The following is an 18,228-nucleotide window of genomic DNA, read 5'->3' on the forward strand; positions in this document are numbered from 1 at the left end:
CATACAAGTTATATTATCAGATGAATTAATGCTACTTTTATATCCAAAAATAAATAAATAAATAAAGAACATTCATTTAGATATCTTTAGCTGTTAAGGTTGCATTTGGATGTGATGTAATTATTATTGAGGTTTGGAAAGAGGGTGTAATTATTATCGGCATAAAACTCCACTCCGGTTCAGTTTTGCATGCATTGGGATGGAGTGGAGTTTTGCATTGATAATCGATGTAAAACCTCATCAGCTCTAAAGTTTTACATCGATGTAAAAACTACATCAATTTTATCGATGTAAAACATTACACTCTTCCACCTATCGCTACTTTTAAAAAGCAACGGTCACTTTTATGGTTCAGTGTAAAATGTTAGCAGTGTATTTACACCGATGATGTTTTACAGTGATTCCAAACGCAGCCTAAAGAACAAAATGTGTTTAGGAAATAAGCAACATTAAGATGTCAAATTGAGGGGTTGCATTTAGAGCCATAGGTACAATACTTTTGTGATTACAAGTTTCGTTTTCATAAAAAGTAGCATGCGCTTCCACAGGTGCACTGAGGGAGACTTGATGTTCTTTCCTTTTTTTTTTTCTTCTGTTTTTTCTTCTTCTTTTTGGTTGATTGAGACATAGTGTTCTTAGAGATAAAATTCAAGAATCTTGACCAAATTCATAGGCTTGATCCACTATTCTTGGTGCCCGTTTGGAGGGTTGAAGCACAGTGACTCTCCCAATTAATCACTAAACATAGCTTACAGGCTGTCCATGTGGGATCTGGTCTACCTCAAAAGCTAGAAGCAACTGTGCTTCACCCCTCCCAATCAGTGTCTGTTTGGAAAGGCTGAAGCCCAGCGACTTCCAGCTTTCCAAGGTTTGCCCTACATAGACAGCCTTTAACTGTGTTTGGTGAAAAAATCCGGAGTGCCGAAATTGGCTGTCAATCATTTTTTGGGCCATAGACTGCAGCCTCTTTAGATAGTTTATCGGCTCAGCCCTTCCAAATAGACATTCTGTCATTTGAAGGGCTGTCCGCTTCAGCATCTTTGAATAGCATATCCGGGCTCTTTAAAGCAGCTGAACCAGCTTTTAGTTGAATCTTCAGTTCAATCCTCCCAAGCACGCCCTTGAATTGTATACAGAACCACTTCTTTCTTCTCTCTCTCTCTCTCTCTCTCCAATTTAAACATCTGGTGAGGTTTCAACTGTGGAAGTGGGCAAGGTCTGATATGGGTTTGTCCAAGCCAAATCATATCTACTTGACCCTCTAACCATGTAAGCAGATAATCCACCAGTTGATAATTATGAAGGCTAACCCAGCACAAGCCTATACAGACACATAATTTAGTTTTGTTTTATAAATGAAAAGAAAGCGTTACAATTTGGGCACCCTTGCTTTTCAAATAAAAAACGAACAAAAAACTTGGGTCCCCTTGATATGAAGATAGAATTGAAAACAAGGCGTTTCCAGTTTACTCAAGAATATTAAATAGACACTGCTTCTTAAACCATCCAAGTTTCTAATTTTTCCCCCTTTTCATCTTCTACAAAGTGAAGTTATTCTATCAAATAATTAGACAGCTTTAAATTGTAATACTAAGTTTCATTTTTACATCAGGTTCCACCAAATCATCCAGAAAAAATAGGTAGATACATGAGATTTGTCACAGCTTCTTGCAACCAATCTTCTTCATTTAACTTCATCTGCAAACCCAAATAAATAGAGCAAAAGTATTATAAGACAATCGTGTAATATGGAATAAATTAAAGGAAGAAAGTTCAACAAAAAGAGAAAAAAAAAGCAAAGAGAGAGAGAGAGAGAGAGTTTCACATCCACGTCTCCATTTAAAACGAACAACAGACACCCAAGGAGTTTAAAAAGTTAAAACTTTCTCTTCTTTTTTTTATTAATTTTTCCTTCTTCTTTTTTTTCTCTGAATCTTCTGAAAATTCGAGGACAAATTCATTTGGAAATAGTTTCTGAGTAAGAAATTAACTCTGCAAATTCCAATCAATTAATTAAAACTACCTGGGAGCCATCATCATAGTATTCTTCTTCTTCCTGATGACTGTTCTCGTTATTGTTGCTCTTCATCGCTGTAGCTTCTTCACACACATCGTTATTCCTTGCAAATCTCCCACGAACTCTGACCCGCCTGTCAGCTAGAGTTTTCCGGCAGGCGTACTGTAAACCATGCGTGTGTGAGAAAGAGAGAGAGAGAGAGAGAGAGAAATGAAGAGACAAGTTGGGAATTCTCTGTGTTCTTCAGTACACGCAACTGTAGAATCAACATGAAATTCAGAAAGGAATTAAAAAGAAAGTTTCTCGAAAAGCTCACCTTAATGGTTTTGTTGAAGTTCCTTTGGTTCCTCTTCTTCAAGTACTTGAGGATTCTATCCTTCCTCTCTTCTACTGTGTATCGACCAACTTTGAGATTTCTTTCTTCAACTGCTGGTATTGAATTTCCTTGAATTGCCTACACAATAAAAAAATTAACCAAATAAATAAATAAAGTCTATAGCTTGCTACGGTCTCATAATTAATCTCACAGCTTCCCATGATAGTTTAATACTGATCAGAGGCTCCAAACTATCGGAAAAATCTGTTTTGGTCTGATCAGAAAATCCAACCTCATCTGACTTCTTACAGTTCATATTCCAGATTGATAATTAAGAAGGCGAAGAGGAGTATATTAAGCTATAATATAATCCTTTCCACAGATATTTAAGTTATGAAGAACATACCCAAACATCGCCACCAGTGTGAACCTGCCGGAAATCTGACGCAAACGCATTGCGTTTATTATCTCCGAACTCATAAACATCCGGTTGGTATCCAGATCCAAGACTCTGAATTCCGGTAATGCTACATAAACCCATGTCGAATTCCGGCAACGCAGACTCTGCAACATCTACAGCTGGAACTCCAAGCCTCTCAGGATACGGTATCCCATAAAAAGACGGCACCATGTCAGACGCCGGAGGCGCTGTATTGATAGCTCCATGCCCGACGAAGGGCGAGATTTCATCTCCCCACATTGCATCGGCAACGTTTTCTCCGGCCAAGGAAGGCGAGATTCCACGGAAATCCGTGGAGAAGATGTAGTCAGAACCGAAACCAGAGATTGAATTCATTGAAGATGGGGAGGGTTATGTGTTGAAGAGAGTGTTCTCTGTGCCTCCGTTTGTGGGTGGCTTTGGCCTCTGCCGGTTTGCCAGTGAAGGTGGTGGCCGGATATTTATAGGATGTGGGGGAGCTACTGCTCTTTGCAAGTTATTTGCCCGAATGTCACGGGCAGCTGACCGCTTGATCAATTATACATAATTAGCTTTTCGGGCAGCTTGAATAACTAACTCAACCGCTAGAAAATCAACATGGTTTTTTCTTGTTAGTTTGTAAGCGCGTGTAGTTACAATTTACAAGCTTACGTGGCGGTTGAATAATTTGACCAAAATATCCTTGTTTAAATTCAGTAGCAGGTAGGGACCAAATGATATATGGTGAGGGCATTCCTGGCATTTTATTGAGGGTGGGCTACACAACAGGGGTAGGGTAACGAACCGAGTTAACTCACCTGTCCACCCAGGCTCAGTCCATAACCCACCAGAAAATTCTAGAGTTCCAATTCACCCGATTCATTCAGAAAAAATTCAAGGTAATTTCCATGAAGGCAAGCCATGCAGTGTTTGGTCTCAAAGAAAACAAGAGAACAAAACAGAGTTTTACAAATTTTTGTCAAACTTTCCCACAACTTATTGTTTCTCTCATATTCTCTATCCAAACAAGCATAGCCTTAAGCATTTATGCTTTATATTTTGGTATATTTGTCTTATTTTTAATTAGTTTTTCCAATAGAATGAACATGTAACAAACTAATAGCTTTCTAATTAATGGGATTCTCCCATTTAAAGCCTTCTATTGATCAAAGGAAATTAAATCAATGGAATTAAATAATAATTTTGGTGATTAGATGAAAATCAAGTAATTAATTATGTCTTAGTAATATAAATTAAAAGTGAACCCAAGAGTATCTGGTCTTGCATAAAAAGGTAGTCCACTTAAAACTCCAAAAGGTCTTCTCATCATCTATTGGGAACTAAAGCTGCAACCTAAGTACTAAAGGTAAAGGAGAGACCTATATATAGCCGGAGAATCTAACACATGGGGGGTTTGATTTGCGCAAATATAAGCAAGTACACTAAATATCCCTCGTGTCCTGACTGAACAAGATGCCCTTTCTTTGGGGATGTGCCGCCCAATATACCCTTAGGCCAAATGACTTAAGTACCCTCCAAATAATTCAGAACCGTTGTTTTAGTGTAAATTGTAAATCCAGTGAATACAAGTGGTCCCTTCAAATGATTTTTGATATTACAGTGAAATTTGTCATTCATTCATTCTTTAGTGTAAATTGTAAATTTGGTTTCATGGGGCTGGTTCGATTTTTCGATTTTTGATGATCACCCTTAACCATCAAACAGTGTTTTAATACTAACATTAATGAGTCATATTTGTCACAAGTTTACTAACAAGATTTCATCAAATTTCAGTTTCTTTGTTTTTTTTTTTTCTTTTTGGGGGTGGGGGGGGAGTGAAAGGGAATCTTGGGATAGTTTTGAATGAATTAATTTCCTTTAGTCACTGAAATTTCTGTGTATTTGGGGAGAATCAATAAAAAAAAATAAGCAATACATCTAAGTATATATATATATATATAAGATGTAACTTGTGTAATTATAATAACCATAATTGCCTTTATTTTACATTATTATATTAAAAGATGTTAAAATACAAGGATAACAAAGAAAGTAGAAATGCAATTGGAAACATATTCAATCTGATTAATTAATCGAACCGATTAATTACAATTTGGCTTGGAAACCATCTAGGTAACTGGTTCCGTTTTACCTAAAACTCGGTCTTTGTCCAAAAACTACTGAAAAAGTCAATAATTCGTTGACCCAGGTGGTTGAACTATCGACCCGTCAATCCGTTTAATGTTTTTGACTGTTTTTTATTTTTAATTATTTTTTTTAATTTATTTATCAGAACAGACCATCCATTCAAACTGGACAGTTGAACCGTCAACCCCAAAACCGGTGGCCAGAACGGTTCCATTTCTAGATCATTTTTTAAAACATTGGAACCGATTAATATATAATATATATATATATATATATTTCATACATATTATATATGTTTCTTATATATATTTTATATCCAAACTGTGAATACCTATATTGATGATTGCTCCTTTGATCTATTTTCATTTTCTCTTCATTACTGTTGTACACTAAAGAATAACTCTAAATAGGGGCCACCCCCATGCTAAAGGAGCCAGCAGGGACACTGAAGGGCATAGACCAGGAAATTGTATAAGGGCATATTTGGCACTTCATTCCCATATAACTTGATCGCCATCTTGATATTGGCCACAAAAAGCATAATATATCAAAGGGAATGAAGGATTTTGTACAGCACCCATCAGTAGTATCTGGTGCCATGTTTTCTCCTATCGTCAAACCATCTCAACATTAAGGCGGGCAGCCTTAGTGGCCACTTGTGTAATGTAATCCGGTTTCTTTTCATTCTAATTAGTGATCTGTATTTATACAAGAACCAAATAAAACAGCCAGCCATACTTAAGCTCCAATAATGGAGAAGTTAAAAAAAGATATATACAAGTGAGATTGCTATTCCCAAACTGACATTCAGTGTCTATCTTGCATCCTCCCAAGTGGGTTTCATGTTCCACACAAACTCATGTGATTGCATGTTGGCTGTGGGTGAATCTATGTCAAAGTTGATTGAGCATAAGATCACTACAGATTAGGTTTCTTGCTTTCATCTAATCTAGAACTATTCTTGTTCCTTGCTGTACCCTTGTGCCCCTTGGCTCTCTGAGATCTTCATGGTCTTGTCTAGCTTTTGATCGACACGTTCAATCCTTTAAGATGCAAGTAGGTTGGAAAGCTGATGTGTTTTATCAAATTTGAGAACAATTGATTGGAGCGAATCGCTTCATTTTTCTTTTCCCTACTTGAGTGCTTTGTCTAAAAGTGTACAAAACTAGAATCCAAGTACAACACTTGGGAGCTCAAGCTCAAGCTCAACACATATCTCAATTGCTTGATGTACTACAGATGATATCCATGGTGTTGTAAATTCCACAAGCCCAATTCAAACTCACCCCAACAAAATCAAAGGGATGATGAACAACCAAACAATCCATTATTCCATATATTTTAGGAATGCAGTACTAGTAGTTTATATGGTATTGAAAAGAAAAAAAAAAGTAATAAAGCTTTCTTTTCTTTGGGTACTACTGAACTGAAACATATTATATAACTAAAGTATATAAAATCATTGATTGTACCACAATTAACATTGGTATATATGATACTTCACCATATTACTGCTTTTAAGTATAAATATAATAAGTGTGGGAATGGTTTGATTAACCTGAATCACATAGCAAATTGATAAGAACCAGGTCAAAGGATAGGTGACACTAAGTACAATAGGTTCAATGAATTTATATTTCAAACACAGAAGAATCTCAAAGAAAGCTTTGATAGATTGGTACTATTTTTTTTTTTTTCGTTTACAAGCATTTCATAAATGCTCCAAGAGAGAATAATAAGACACCGCCATAGACCCAACACTTGATATATACTATAAAGGAAAATGAATGGAACAGAAATCAGTCATCAATCGGAGTCCCCCTCTCTCATCCCTTCTCCAGAATTCCTTTCAAAAATCATCATAAGAGAGGGAATGGTTCATGTGTTAGGGTGGTGTTTTAGATAGTCCTGCTAAGTGGTTTTGTGCATGAAGAAAGTTTTTGGAACCTGATTCTTTGATTTTCAGACTTTTACCAGCTAAGCAAACCGGCATCTCAAGTATATGGTTGAGTAACCTGGACCCAAACGGCCAAATTCTGTGATTGAGACCACTGTGACAGCTGATTGAACTAGATTCAAATTGAGCCGGGCCCCCCAAAGATTAGCCATCCAAGTGAGCCTTTTGACAAATCCCATGAAGCCATTGTTTGTTTGCAGTGCAATTTCATTTGCATTGGTGCAAAAGTATGAGAGTACAAATGAGTTGAGTTAAAAATTTGCCTTAATTTTGTTTTTATTATTTTATTTTGCAGCGCAGATAAAGTAAGATAAAATCTGAAGCGAAATAAATAAAATCACAGGAAAGAATCAATCAAAATTTGAAATTTCTGTAGTATTTAAAATAAAATTACACTACAAATAAACATACCAGAAATTGAAATCAACATTGAGATCAACCCTTCTTTACCTCATTTAAACCATCTCGTTTAAAACATTTGATTTCAAAATGGGAAAATTTATGATGTAGGAAAGATATGGTACTGGAACAGCTTTAACCAATTAAAACCCATCTGTAAATTTTGATAAACACCACCTGATTTATTTTATTATTTTATAATTAACACCAACTCATTGACTACCATGTTTATGATATCAGTTGATTCATGGTTTTTAAAACTGGACCGGACTGGAAAAACTGGGAATCGGTCACTTGACCGGTTCCATTTTCTCCCAAAACTGCTTTTCTCCTCAAAACCGTTGATTTTGGTCAGCAAAACGCTGAATTGGTTGTTCAACTGTTCGAACAGTTTTGATCATTTTCCAATTTTTTTAATTTTTTTATTATTTTTGTCAAAATGGGCCGGCCGTTCGGATCAAACGGTCAGACCATTCGAACCGGTAACCGGACCCTGATCGGTTTGGTCACCGGTTCATTTTTAAAAACCATAAGTTGATTGCGGTCACAAAATTCTCAAATACCATACCTTTCCAGTATCATAATCAAGCACTTTTAAAAATCAATTTGGGAAGAGTGCATATACAAGGTTTTACATTGAACACATTTGTATTTGCTTTCTTCCCAAACTAATAAGCCTAAGGCTATATTTGGTTGCAGTGCAAATAGATGCAAAACTATAGTAGTGCAAATGTTTTTGGTGTAAATTCTGATTTATTTTTGTGTTAAATTTTACCTTATTTAGTTTGGTTGTACTATAAATGAAGCAAAATAAGACCTAAGGCAGAATAAAGAAAAACCAAAACAAAATTAAACCAAAATCTACAGTCTTTGTATTTGTGTTCCTTTACATTTGCACTAATACAAATAAAATTGTATTGCAACCAAACACAGGATGTCTAACTGTTTCTCCTCTGGGCTTTTCTGTCAATGTATCTGAAAAGGGAACAATGGACCCATAGACACTTTGGCGGATAAAGTGCCTGCTATTTCGTCTTTCTTCGTTGCTGTCATCGAGATGCCTCTGGGTGGCGCCATTCGAATTTTAATTTGGTATCAGACTTGAGTGAACAAATATATTCATTATTCCATGGCCGGACTGTGTGAGTTGAGACTCGTCTGTAGCGGTGCAAATGTGGCTGGGATAGTAAACCCATCCATGATCCGACCAGCACAAGTTGGGCTGTGTCAGGTTGGATTTAAGTTTGGTTAGAAAGGGTACAAAGACAAATATATATAGTGCAAAATAATATAAAATATAAACTTTTGCACTCTATATATTTGCATTTGTATTCCTTCTAAACTAAACTGAGCCTTAAAGTTATAATTGAAAAATATGAACCCAATTTAATTTTTGGTTGGATTAGATCTATCTGTGGACCTATATCAATAATTTTAAGGCCTTTTTGGGTTTTTAGGAATTTATTTTTTTGGGTAAGTACATTTATTAATGTTCATTTTTGGTTAATTTACCGGGGTAGATGTATCTTGTGGGGGCATTTTTCTGCTATTTTAATTTACCAGGTAAATACATTTCTTTTATTGCTTCCCAACCCTTTTAAAATTTTGTGGGTTTCTTTATAAAGAAATTAAATATGAGGCTATTTTTTTTATACTATTATGGGGCTATTTAAACTTACCCACAACCACTTATGAAAGCAAGCCCAGTCCCTTCTAGTAATAATATTTCAGCAAAATGAAATAAAAAAAGAGTATTAACCTTGAAAAAAGTCAGATTAGAATAGAATTAGGGTTGGGGTTCAACAACTCAAGTTGGGTTAAGGTTGACCTCAACCCAATTTAACCCAGTCCAACTTGCACAAGAGCTTGGAAATTAAAGTAACATTCCACTTTTTCAAGGAGTTTGGCGATACCCTAATTGATTGTGCGCTTTATAGTGTTCAAATGGTGAGAATAAGATGTATTAAAGATGACTGATATATATGAATTAACCCTTGACATCAACATATATTCACTCGGTCTCCTTGCATGCCTTCTAAGTTCTATCATAAAATTAGTAAATTATAAAATGGAAATTGTCTAAAACTCACCATGAGTTTTCAGTATTTCTCTTAAACTCACCATAACTTTTCAACATGTCTAAAACTCACCATATCACTAACTTGATGTTAAACAGACTTATGGGTGTTAATATGTTACCATTTTAACCTTCATAGAAAACTATAAAAAATATACAAAATAAATTAACGGGTGTTAATATATTACCATTTTAATATTTAGACATGAAAAAAAGGAAAAAGTTCAAAAAATATTTTCAAATATAAAATATATAAAAATATAGAAATTACAAAAAATATAAAAAATTATAGAAATTGCAAACAAAATAAAAAATTATTTTAAAATTATAAAACTATAGAAATTGGAAAACAATATCAGAAAATAAAAATTGTAGAAAATACAAAAAATTATAGAAAAACACAGAAATTACAAATAAATAAAAAAAAATACAAGAAAATTTATACATCGTAGAAAATAGAAAATGTGAAAAAGCAGAAATTATAAAAAAAATGGAAATTATAACAAAACACTAAAAATGCAAAAAAAATAAGAAAATTAAAAACTGAAAAATGCCATTTTTCCTCTAACTCACCATTCAAGGGTAATTTGGCATGAAAATTGTTATTTTTGCTGACATGGACACCTCTGTTAAGAAGCATTAATGGTTCACTAACGGAAGGTGAGTTGGAAAATAAAAACTTACTAACATGATGACTTTTAGACATTTTGAAAAGTTATGGTGAGTTTAAGGGAAATGTTGAAAACTCATGGTGAGTTTTAGACAATTTCCCATTATAAAGTGCAGTTGTCCACATCAGATTCCTCATATTGCTTCTCAACCCTTTAGAATTTTAAGTTTTTTCTTTTCATTTTTAAAAATAAAAAATTAAATATGGGGCTATTTCAACTCATCAATAGCCATTTCAGTTAGGAGTGCAAATGGATCCGATCCGATGTATATATATATATATATATATTATTTATTTATAAATATATTTTTATATTATATTTTTATAAATTTGTTATATTATTTATTTTTTTATAAAAATATGTATGTATATGATGAAAATAATTAAAACATACTTGTATTTTTTTTACTTTATTTAAATTAGTATATTTTACCAATAGGATTCAAATTCAAATTGAGTCCTATCAAATCCGATTGTATCTTCGGATCGAATAGGATCTGACACGAACAGCGTCAGATCAAATTTGAATATACCCTGTGATTTGAGTTCAATCCGATCCGTTTGCATCCCTAATTTCAGTTAAAGCAATTGAAAGTAAGATGGACATCTTTTTAACACTAGTCTCTTCTAATAGTGATTCTAAAATTCAGTCAATCTTCATTGCCTAATTTTAAATAATGAAAATAAGAACATTTTAGCAAGATAAAGTAAAAAATGGATTAACCTGAAAAAAATTAGATATGAATTAGGGTTGGGGATTCAAAAACTCAAGTTGGGTTAGGCTGAGTTGACTTCAACTCAAATTTTCCTAGTCCCACTTGCACAAGAACTTGGAAATTAAGATAACATTCCACTTTTTCAAGGAGTTTGGTGATTCCCTAATTGGTTGTGCGCTTGATAGTGGAAGTAGTTAGGGTGATAACCAACTCTTCCAATGTGGCGTCATGATTCCGGGGAAGTCGGAGACGATAGTCTATTTAAGGAGGAGGTCGGTTAGCACATCAATCAGGTTGCTAACTGAACTCGGGTTAGGTCAATGGAAGTAGGTCGCCTCTTATGCTGACCTGATGTTTTGTCAGGCCGTTCGCAGTTCGGCTTGCCAAAGTGGTGCTGAGGTCGTCAAGGCAGTTGTGAGGTGTCCGAAGTGCTCCCGAGGTCTACCTACATGGTGTTGAGATGTTTGATGACTGCTACAAAATGCCACGTGTCATCACATCACTAGAGGGTTAAATCATATGTTTGAAATCGCAAGGTCGGCATTTCGATCTTGGTTGGGATGATGGCCTCCATCCCATATGTCAAGTTGAAGAAAGTCTCGCCAGTTGTTGTCTTGATAGTAGTTCAGTAGGACCAGAGAACACTGGGTAGATCGTCCGCCCACAAACCCTTAGCGAGGGAAAGCCGAGCTTTTAGGCCATGGAGGATTGCCTTATTTGCCACTTCGGCCTGATTGTTTGCTTGGGGGTGGGCCACCGAGGTGAAGTTTTGTTGGATTCCCATCTCGACACACCAGCTCTAAAACTTGGTGTCTTTGAACTACTACCCATTGTCTGATATCAACACCTTGGGGAGTCCGAATCTATAGGTGGTGTTCCTCCAAAAAAAAATTTTGCATGTTCCAAGCTATGATTAATACTAGCGGCTTGCCTTCCACCCACTTAGCAAAATAGTCCACCATGAGCACCAAGAACCCCCTCTGCTCGATCGCAAGTGGGAAGGGACCAAGGATGTGTATCCCCCCCTATGCATATGGCCACAGGCTGGTAAGGTATCTTAGATCGATGGTGGGCTAGTATGGTATGTTAGCGTGCCTCTGACATAGTGGGTTAGTAGTAACTCCACTGCGTCCACCTTCATTGTAGGCCAGTAGTAGCCTTGTCGTAGGACTTTCATCATGAGCACAAGGTTTGCAATCCAGTTTAGGTATTGGACCTCTCTAATGAAGTCTATTACGAGGAGCTTCCTTACTTCCTCACCCACTATCTTCCACTACTCTTGCGCGATGTTGATTTTCCTCTGCCAGACTAGTTTGACTAAAAGGTCAACATTCAGCCTATGAGTTATGACAAAGGGGTTTATGCCAAGCATTTCTACTGCTGACCAAGTGAAAATATCTAAATTATTAATTAAAATTTCAAAGCATTGTGGTTCCTTGAGGCGGGCTCCGATCTATACCATGTTTGTGGGGTCAATATCTGAGACCGACACCAAGACAGTGTCCTCCATGGGGTGAGCTCTCTCATTTCCATTCTCCAGGGGCAGCTCCAAGTCGATGTAAGCAACCTACTTTCCTTTCCCTTTCAGCATGGGCATGTAGCACTTGCAAGACTCGAGCTAATCACCTCGCACCACTCTAACTCCATAATTTGTTAAGAATTTCATTGACAAATGGTAGGTTGACACCACGGCTTTGAGGGCGTGTAGGATCGGTCAACCCAAGATAGCATTGTAGGGTGAGAGAGTTACAACTGCTAAGAAGTTGTGGTCAAAGTGTACATGGTTCGGTGCTGAGCCCGCTATCACTGGTACTCTTATTAGGCCTAGAGGCCGCACTACTTCTCTGTAGAAGCTGACCAGGGGGATGTTAGCCAGGAGCAGGTCCTTCCTCTCTAGCTCCATCCGCTTGAATGCCTCCAGGAAGATGATGTCTGTCGAGCTGCCAGAGTTGACCAGAATCCACTTTACCTTGAAGTCATTTATCACTAACTTGACCATGAGGGCATCATCATGTAGATACTGGATCTCTCGAGCATCATTCTCGATGAAATAGATTACTTCCTCCATGCAAGGATGCTTAGGCGGGTTCTCATCCTCATGCACGAGCTCCCAAACTGAGTTCTTCCCAACTAATGTGCTACATCCTAGCACAATGGACCTACCCATGATCATATTGATTACATGACAGATGGGCCACTCTGCTGGTGGTGGGTCTTATGGGGGCTGATCCTTATTTTAGTCCCTTCTCGACTGTGGCACTTCTCTTTGTTGTTTGATAGGTCGGTGTTCATATTCCTACTTGATAAATTGTTTCAAGTAACCACAGTGGATCAACTCCTTGATCTTGTCCTTGAGGTTATGATAGTTCTCTGTATCATGGCCAATGTCCCGATCTAAAACTCACCATGAGTTTTTAGCATTTCTCTTAAACTCACCACAACTTTTCAAAACGTCTAAACTCACCATGTTAGTAAGTTTTTATTTTCCAAAACTCGCCTTCCGTTAGTGCACCATTAATGTTTGTTAACAAAGGTGTCCATGTCAGCATAAATAACAATTTTTATGACCAAATCACCATTGACTAGCGAGTCAGAGGAAAAGGGTCTTTTTCATTTTTCATTTTTCATTTTTTTTACATTTTTAGTGTTTTGTTATAATTTCTAATTTTTTTATAATTTCTGTTTTTTTACATTTTTCTATTTTCTACCATCTATAAAATTTCCTGTATTTTTTTTTTGTTTTTTTTGTTTTTTGCAATTTCTGTGTTTTTTTATAATTTTCGGTTTTTTTCAACAATTTTTTTTATGATTTTTTTTTCAATTTCTATAGTTTCTATAATTTTAAAATAATTTTTTTTATTTTTCCTGCAATTTCTATAAGTTTTTATATTTTTTGAAATTTTTGTGTTTTTATGTATTTTATATTTGAAAATATTTTTTGAACATTTTCCTTTTTTTCATGTCTAAATATTAAAATATATGTATATATTTTATATAATTTTATGAAAGTTAAAATGGTAATATATTAACAACCATGAATCTCTTTAATGTCAAGTTAGTGACATGGTGAGTTTTAGATAGTTTGAAAAGTTGTGATGAATTTAAGAGAAATACTAAAAATTCATGATGAGATTTTGACAATTTCCCTAAAGCTAAAAGAATACAACCAACATCAACAATGCCATTAGAAAGAGAATTACGCGTTAACCAACCAATTTACTTGATTTCCTTCACCATACGAATATGGAAAGGAGAGACCAGCGATCAAATGAGAGCATAAACGAAGGCATTCAGCAATGATACATAAGATGTGATCATTCTGAATAATGGGTTGTATTGTATAAAGCTCCCATCTGCATGCAAATATAGTTACACATATTCTTGTAATTGTTCGTTAATAAAAGAGTGCTATAACCACGATAGGAGCAGATATATCTATGTCTTATTGGGTGTTTGCAAAAAAAAAAAAATTATGATGGTTGCATCAGATGTGAATTTGGTCCGGTTTAAATGGGGAGTTTTGCATTTGAATTTTTGGCATGGTTAGAAATATACATCAATCAAAGAATTTCTTGAGCATTTGACAGTAATGTTTTAAAAAATGATTCGGAATTGAAATCGTTCTGGCCACTGGTTTTTGGGTTGACAATTCGACTATCTGATCCAAGCGAACAGTCCTTTTTGACAAAAAAGTAAAAAGAAAAAAGAGCAACTAAAATTTAAAAACGTCCACAAGCCATTGAATTGGTCGAATAAGTAGTCGATAATTCAACCGCCCAGTTCAACAGAATATTAACCGATTCAACCATTTTTAGTCAAAAACCGATCTTGGGATAAAACAGAATTGGTTACCTAGATGATTCCTAAACCAAACATTCCGACTGTCTGAATCAACAACAGATCGAAAACCATATTTGACAGTACAGTTGCTTTTAAAAACATAATAATCTAAAGCCAAAAATGCACCAAATGGTTGGGATTAAATCCTGCCTGCATTAGGGTTTGGGGATCATGGATTGGGAGATGGACTATTTCGCGGTTGTATAATTTCGTGGAACAAAACATAATACATACATACGTATATATGAACACAAAGCATAAAGTTGGGGTTAATTTGTAGTTTTAAACTTGAAAAACACAAATTTTGAAATTTATATATATATATATATATATCCAAACAAACTTTATTTATACATGATAAAAAATCTTAGCTAGCCTAAACTTCGCCCCAGTAACAAATGGAGAGAACGGAGGTATGTGGGGCTTCCAGAAGAATTTCAAAAAAAATAAAAATAAATAAATATAATAAATATAGAAAAAAAAATCTGTTATTTTTCTTATTTTCTATCAAACCAAACATAACCATAAATAAAGATTTTCAAATTGGGTCAAGTTGGAAACTTTCCTAAACCGTGTGTTTTCTTTTTTTTCTCTTTACTTTTGTTTGCCATGTGGAGTAATACTTTGCCTTTATCATCCATACATTCACTCAGATTGTCCATGTAAGCCATATATTCCACCTTCTATGGAATTTTATTCAAAGTTATGGCGTTTTAATTCAAAGATGCCTATATCATAGAGCTTACGGTCGCAGCAAAATCCTGGGGGATCAACCAATAAAACATGGACACGCTACGCTAATGATTTTTGGTCAAAAAGTGGATCACCCCATCTTGAATTTAACCCAAATAGTCGATAGAATCAGTATTTTATTGGGTGGTCACCAAATCTTCTGTGATCCAACTGCAACATATGTGAGCTCATCCATTTATGTTGGACACAGATGGTAAGCTTTTCTAGGATGAAATTCATTTCACTATAACAACAAAAGGATGGGTGGATGAATGAAGTTATTCCTTCATGAAACTCAAAGCATGGAAGGTTGGATTTCACTTACAAAAGGCTAAATATAGTTGAAATAATCTGTGGTTCTACAATTTGTACTCAAGTTCAAAATATCAACATGCGGGATGTGACGGTAGAGGTGTATTAGGCAGTATCGGTAGCTTTTTTTTTTATTTTTTTTTAGTTTTTCTTTTTCAAATCTAGCTCAGAGGGACCGATTTAAGGTCCTGTCCATCTACTCTCTAAACCGATCAAAACCCCAAAACACCCCTTGGAGGGACATATCAGAAAGCCCCCAATATGGCCCGATGCGTATAAATATTTTGAACCTTAATCTTGTTTATACTGATGAACTAGTTAGTTATGTTTTCACCACATCAGCTCAACCCTTGTTTACATGTAGGTCCTACATGTCATGCTGACATGGGTTATTGTGCATTTGAACCTCTTCTTGACCTACAAAGCGGGGGTCCCTCATCAAAGTAAAAAGGGCAAGAAGAATGAGATACTTTGTCATCTTGAAGCCGTACTTTATATTCTTTTATGCTATGTTAGCCATGCACCTAATTGTCCAAACAAAACCATCACAAAATAAAACGTTTAGACAAACAATAGCTTACTTTCCCACAAGCAAGCTAAGAAAATATTGTAAACATATATTATAACCAAGGAATAGACACCGCAACGTGCAACGCTTTTCTCTCCTTTTTTTTCTCAGTGGGTAGGGAGAAGGGGGATATGTACGGGCCCTACCATTCAACGTTACATAATCTGTCATTCAAAAATAGGCACCGCATGTGGACTCTATTCCTCCTCCTTTTTCATCCCAAAGTTTCTGCAGTGAAACTTTCTGACCATCAATCTCTCTCTTTCTCTATCTTGTTTGAGACACTTCAAAATTGTTTTGTTTGACATAGAAAATAAAAACGAAGTACACTACAACTCACTGTAGAATTTTGAAATTATAGCCCCTCATAGTCTATTAGTAGCTCCATAAATCGTATCCTGCCCATGAATTTGGCATCAAACCACGGTCAGGATTCATCCCACCTGTACCATAAGACTAAAAATTCTAAGGTGGGCTGAACAGTCATTAGGAAAGCTACGTAGCATCTGTCTAAATATGGGCCATGAGGCCGAGGGACACGGTCTCGAAACCCATCAGTAAAATATGAATACATCAGTGTTTCGAATGAAAGAAAAACAAAACATCACATCAACTGGTGTTCGGTTTAAAACACTATAATGTTTATATTTTATTGGAGGTTTGCATGAAGTTCGGGAAAATCTTTTCTCTTTAGTATTTAGTACAGATACTAAGTAGAAAAGAAAACAAATAAAGCAGAAATGGAAAAACCTTGCTGCTGTCATCAATCTTTTCACTTTAATATTTAATACAATACTAAGTAGAAAAGAAAACAAATAAAGCAGAAATGGAAAAACCTTGCTGCTGTCATCAATCTTTTCACTTTAATATTTAATACAATACTAAGTAAAAAAGAGAACAAATAAAGCAGAAATAGAAAAAACTTGATGCTGCCATCAGAACAGTCTAATAGAAGAGATTTACTAAGATAACTAGATCACCCTAATGGAATGATACTATACTTTTGGATCCTTTGAAGAGTATAAAGGAGGGAAATAATTTAATTATCAAAGAAAATGCTCATTTTTTGAATGGCCATAATTATCTAAGCAATTTGACTGTATTCTCCATACTAGCTCTCGTTATTCTCTCGGTCGGTTATGTAGTTCGTGGTGTCTAGAATATGTGCCAAAATTATCTAAGCATTATGTGCAATCCAAACACAAGTACTAGGGCCTTTACTCATCTAACTCTATCCTCTCAAAGCATTTATGAACCCTTATGTACATGATCTGAATGGGCTCATTGCCACTCAGATACAAACTAAATGTTATTATCATCAACTCTTTGACCATTGTAGTATTGAGTCATGGGCTCTTCCTTCAGGGATTATTGTTGAAGAATATCAACTTATTCAGAGACCTCACCAAATAGTCTAAGGTTTTAGCATGAATGGTTATTTGAGATGGTATCAGAGCTATTTTGACCAAGTGATGCTTGTTCACGCTTCAAGTCCAATGGGCTTTCGTATGAGGGGGTGTGTTAGAGCTATTTTGACCAAGTGATGCTTGTTCACGCTTCAAGTCCAATGGGTTTTCGTATGAGGGGGTGTGTTAGAGAATATCAATTTATTCAAAGACCTCACCTAACAGTTTAAGCTTTTAGGTTGCAATGGTTCTTTAAGAATTATCACTTCTGTTCATCGGTGTAAGCAACTCCCCCCCTCTACCCACCTAATTAATCCCTTGGTCAAAACTATATTTTATTTCATTAACAATGAAAATAGACCATGACATTTTTATCATTTCTTTTTTTTTTTTTCTTGGGATGGGAATGGTTAGCTATTGAGTGTACTTCAATCGAGGAGTGTCATTAAATCTGTGATTTCTTGGACAATGGAGTGAAGTACCAACATGTCTTTCGTGAAGTCAATCAAGCTGCTGATTGGTTAATTCATGCAGCTAGCCAATGTTTGATGTTCATTGCTAGTGGTCTCCCGGAGTTTTTTGCTTGTATTTGTGCCTATTCCCATGCTTATATAGCATATATTCGATTTTACCAAAAAAATAATTGCCACTA

General features: G+C 35.5%; 1 protein-coding gene across 1 annotated transcript; it reads right to left on the minus strand.

The window, feature by feature from the left end:
* Positions 1 to 1,324: 1,324 nt before the first annotated feature.
* On the minus strand, positions 1,325 to 3,208 carry ASML2 (activator of spomin::LUC2). The gene is made up of 4 exons (XM_088955623.1): positions 2,740 to 3,208; positions 2,334 to 2,471; positions 2,024 to 2,179; positions 1,325 to 1,698 (listed from the first exon to the last, which is right to left on the minus strand). Exons 1-4 carry the CDS (start codon positions 3,127 to 3,129, stop codon positions 1,624 to 1,626), a joined length of 759 nt encoding a protein of 252 aa, XP_088811749.1. The 5' UTR covers positions 3,130 to 3,208; the 3' UTR covers positions 1,325 to 1,623.
* Positions 3,209 to 18,228: the final 15,020 nt, after the last annotated feature.

This window comes from Nelumbo lutea, chromosome 7 (genome assembly GCF_056320005.1).
Source record: "Nelumbo lutea isolate HS-2025 chromosome 7, American lotus-T2T, whole genome shotgun sequence".
Classification (NCBI taxonomy): Eukaryota; Viridiplantae; Streptophyta; class Magnoliopsida; order Proteales; family Nelumbonaceae; genus Nelumbo; species Nelumbo lutea.

Coding starts and splice junctions, on each gene's coding strand:
- ASML2 (XM_088955623.1), bottom strand. CDS start 3,129: ATGAATTCAATCTCTGGTTTCGGTTCTGACTACATCTTCTCCACGGAT. Junction 2,180..2,333: donor ACTTCAACAAAACCATTAAG/GTGAGCTTTTCG, acceptor CATGGTTTACAG/TACGCCTGCCGGAAAACTCT. Junction 1,699..2,023: donor ACTATGATGATGGCTCCCAG/GTAGTTTTAATT, acceptor TTGGGTTTGCAG/ATGAAGTTAAATGAAGAAGA.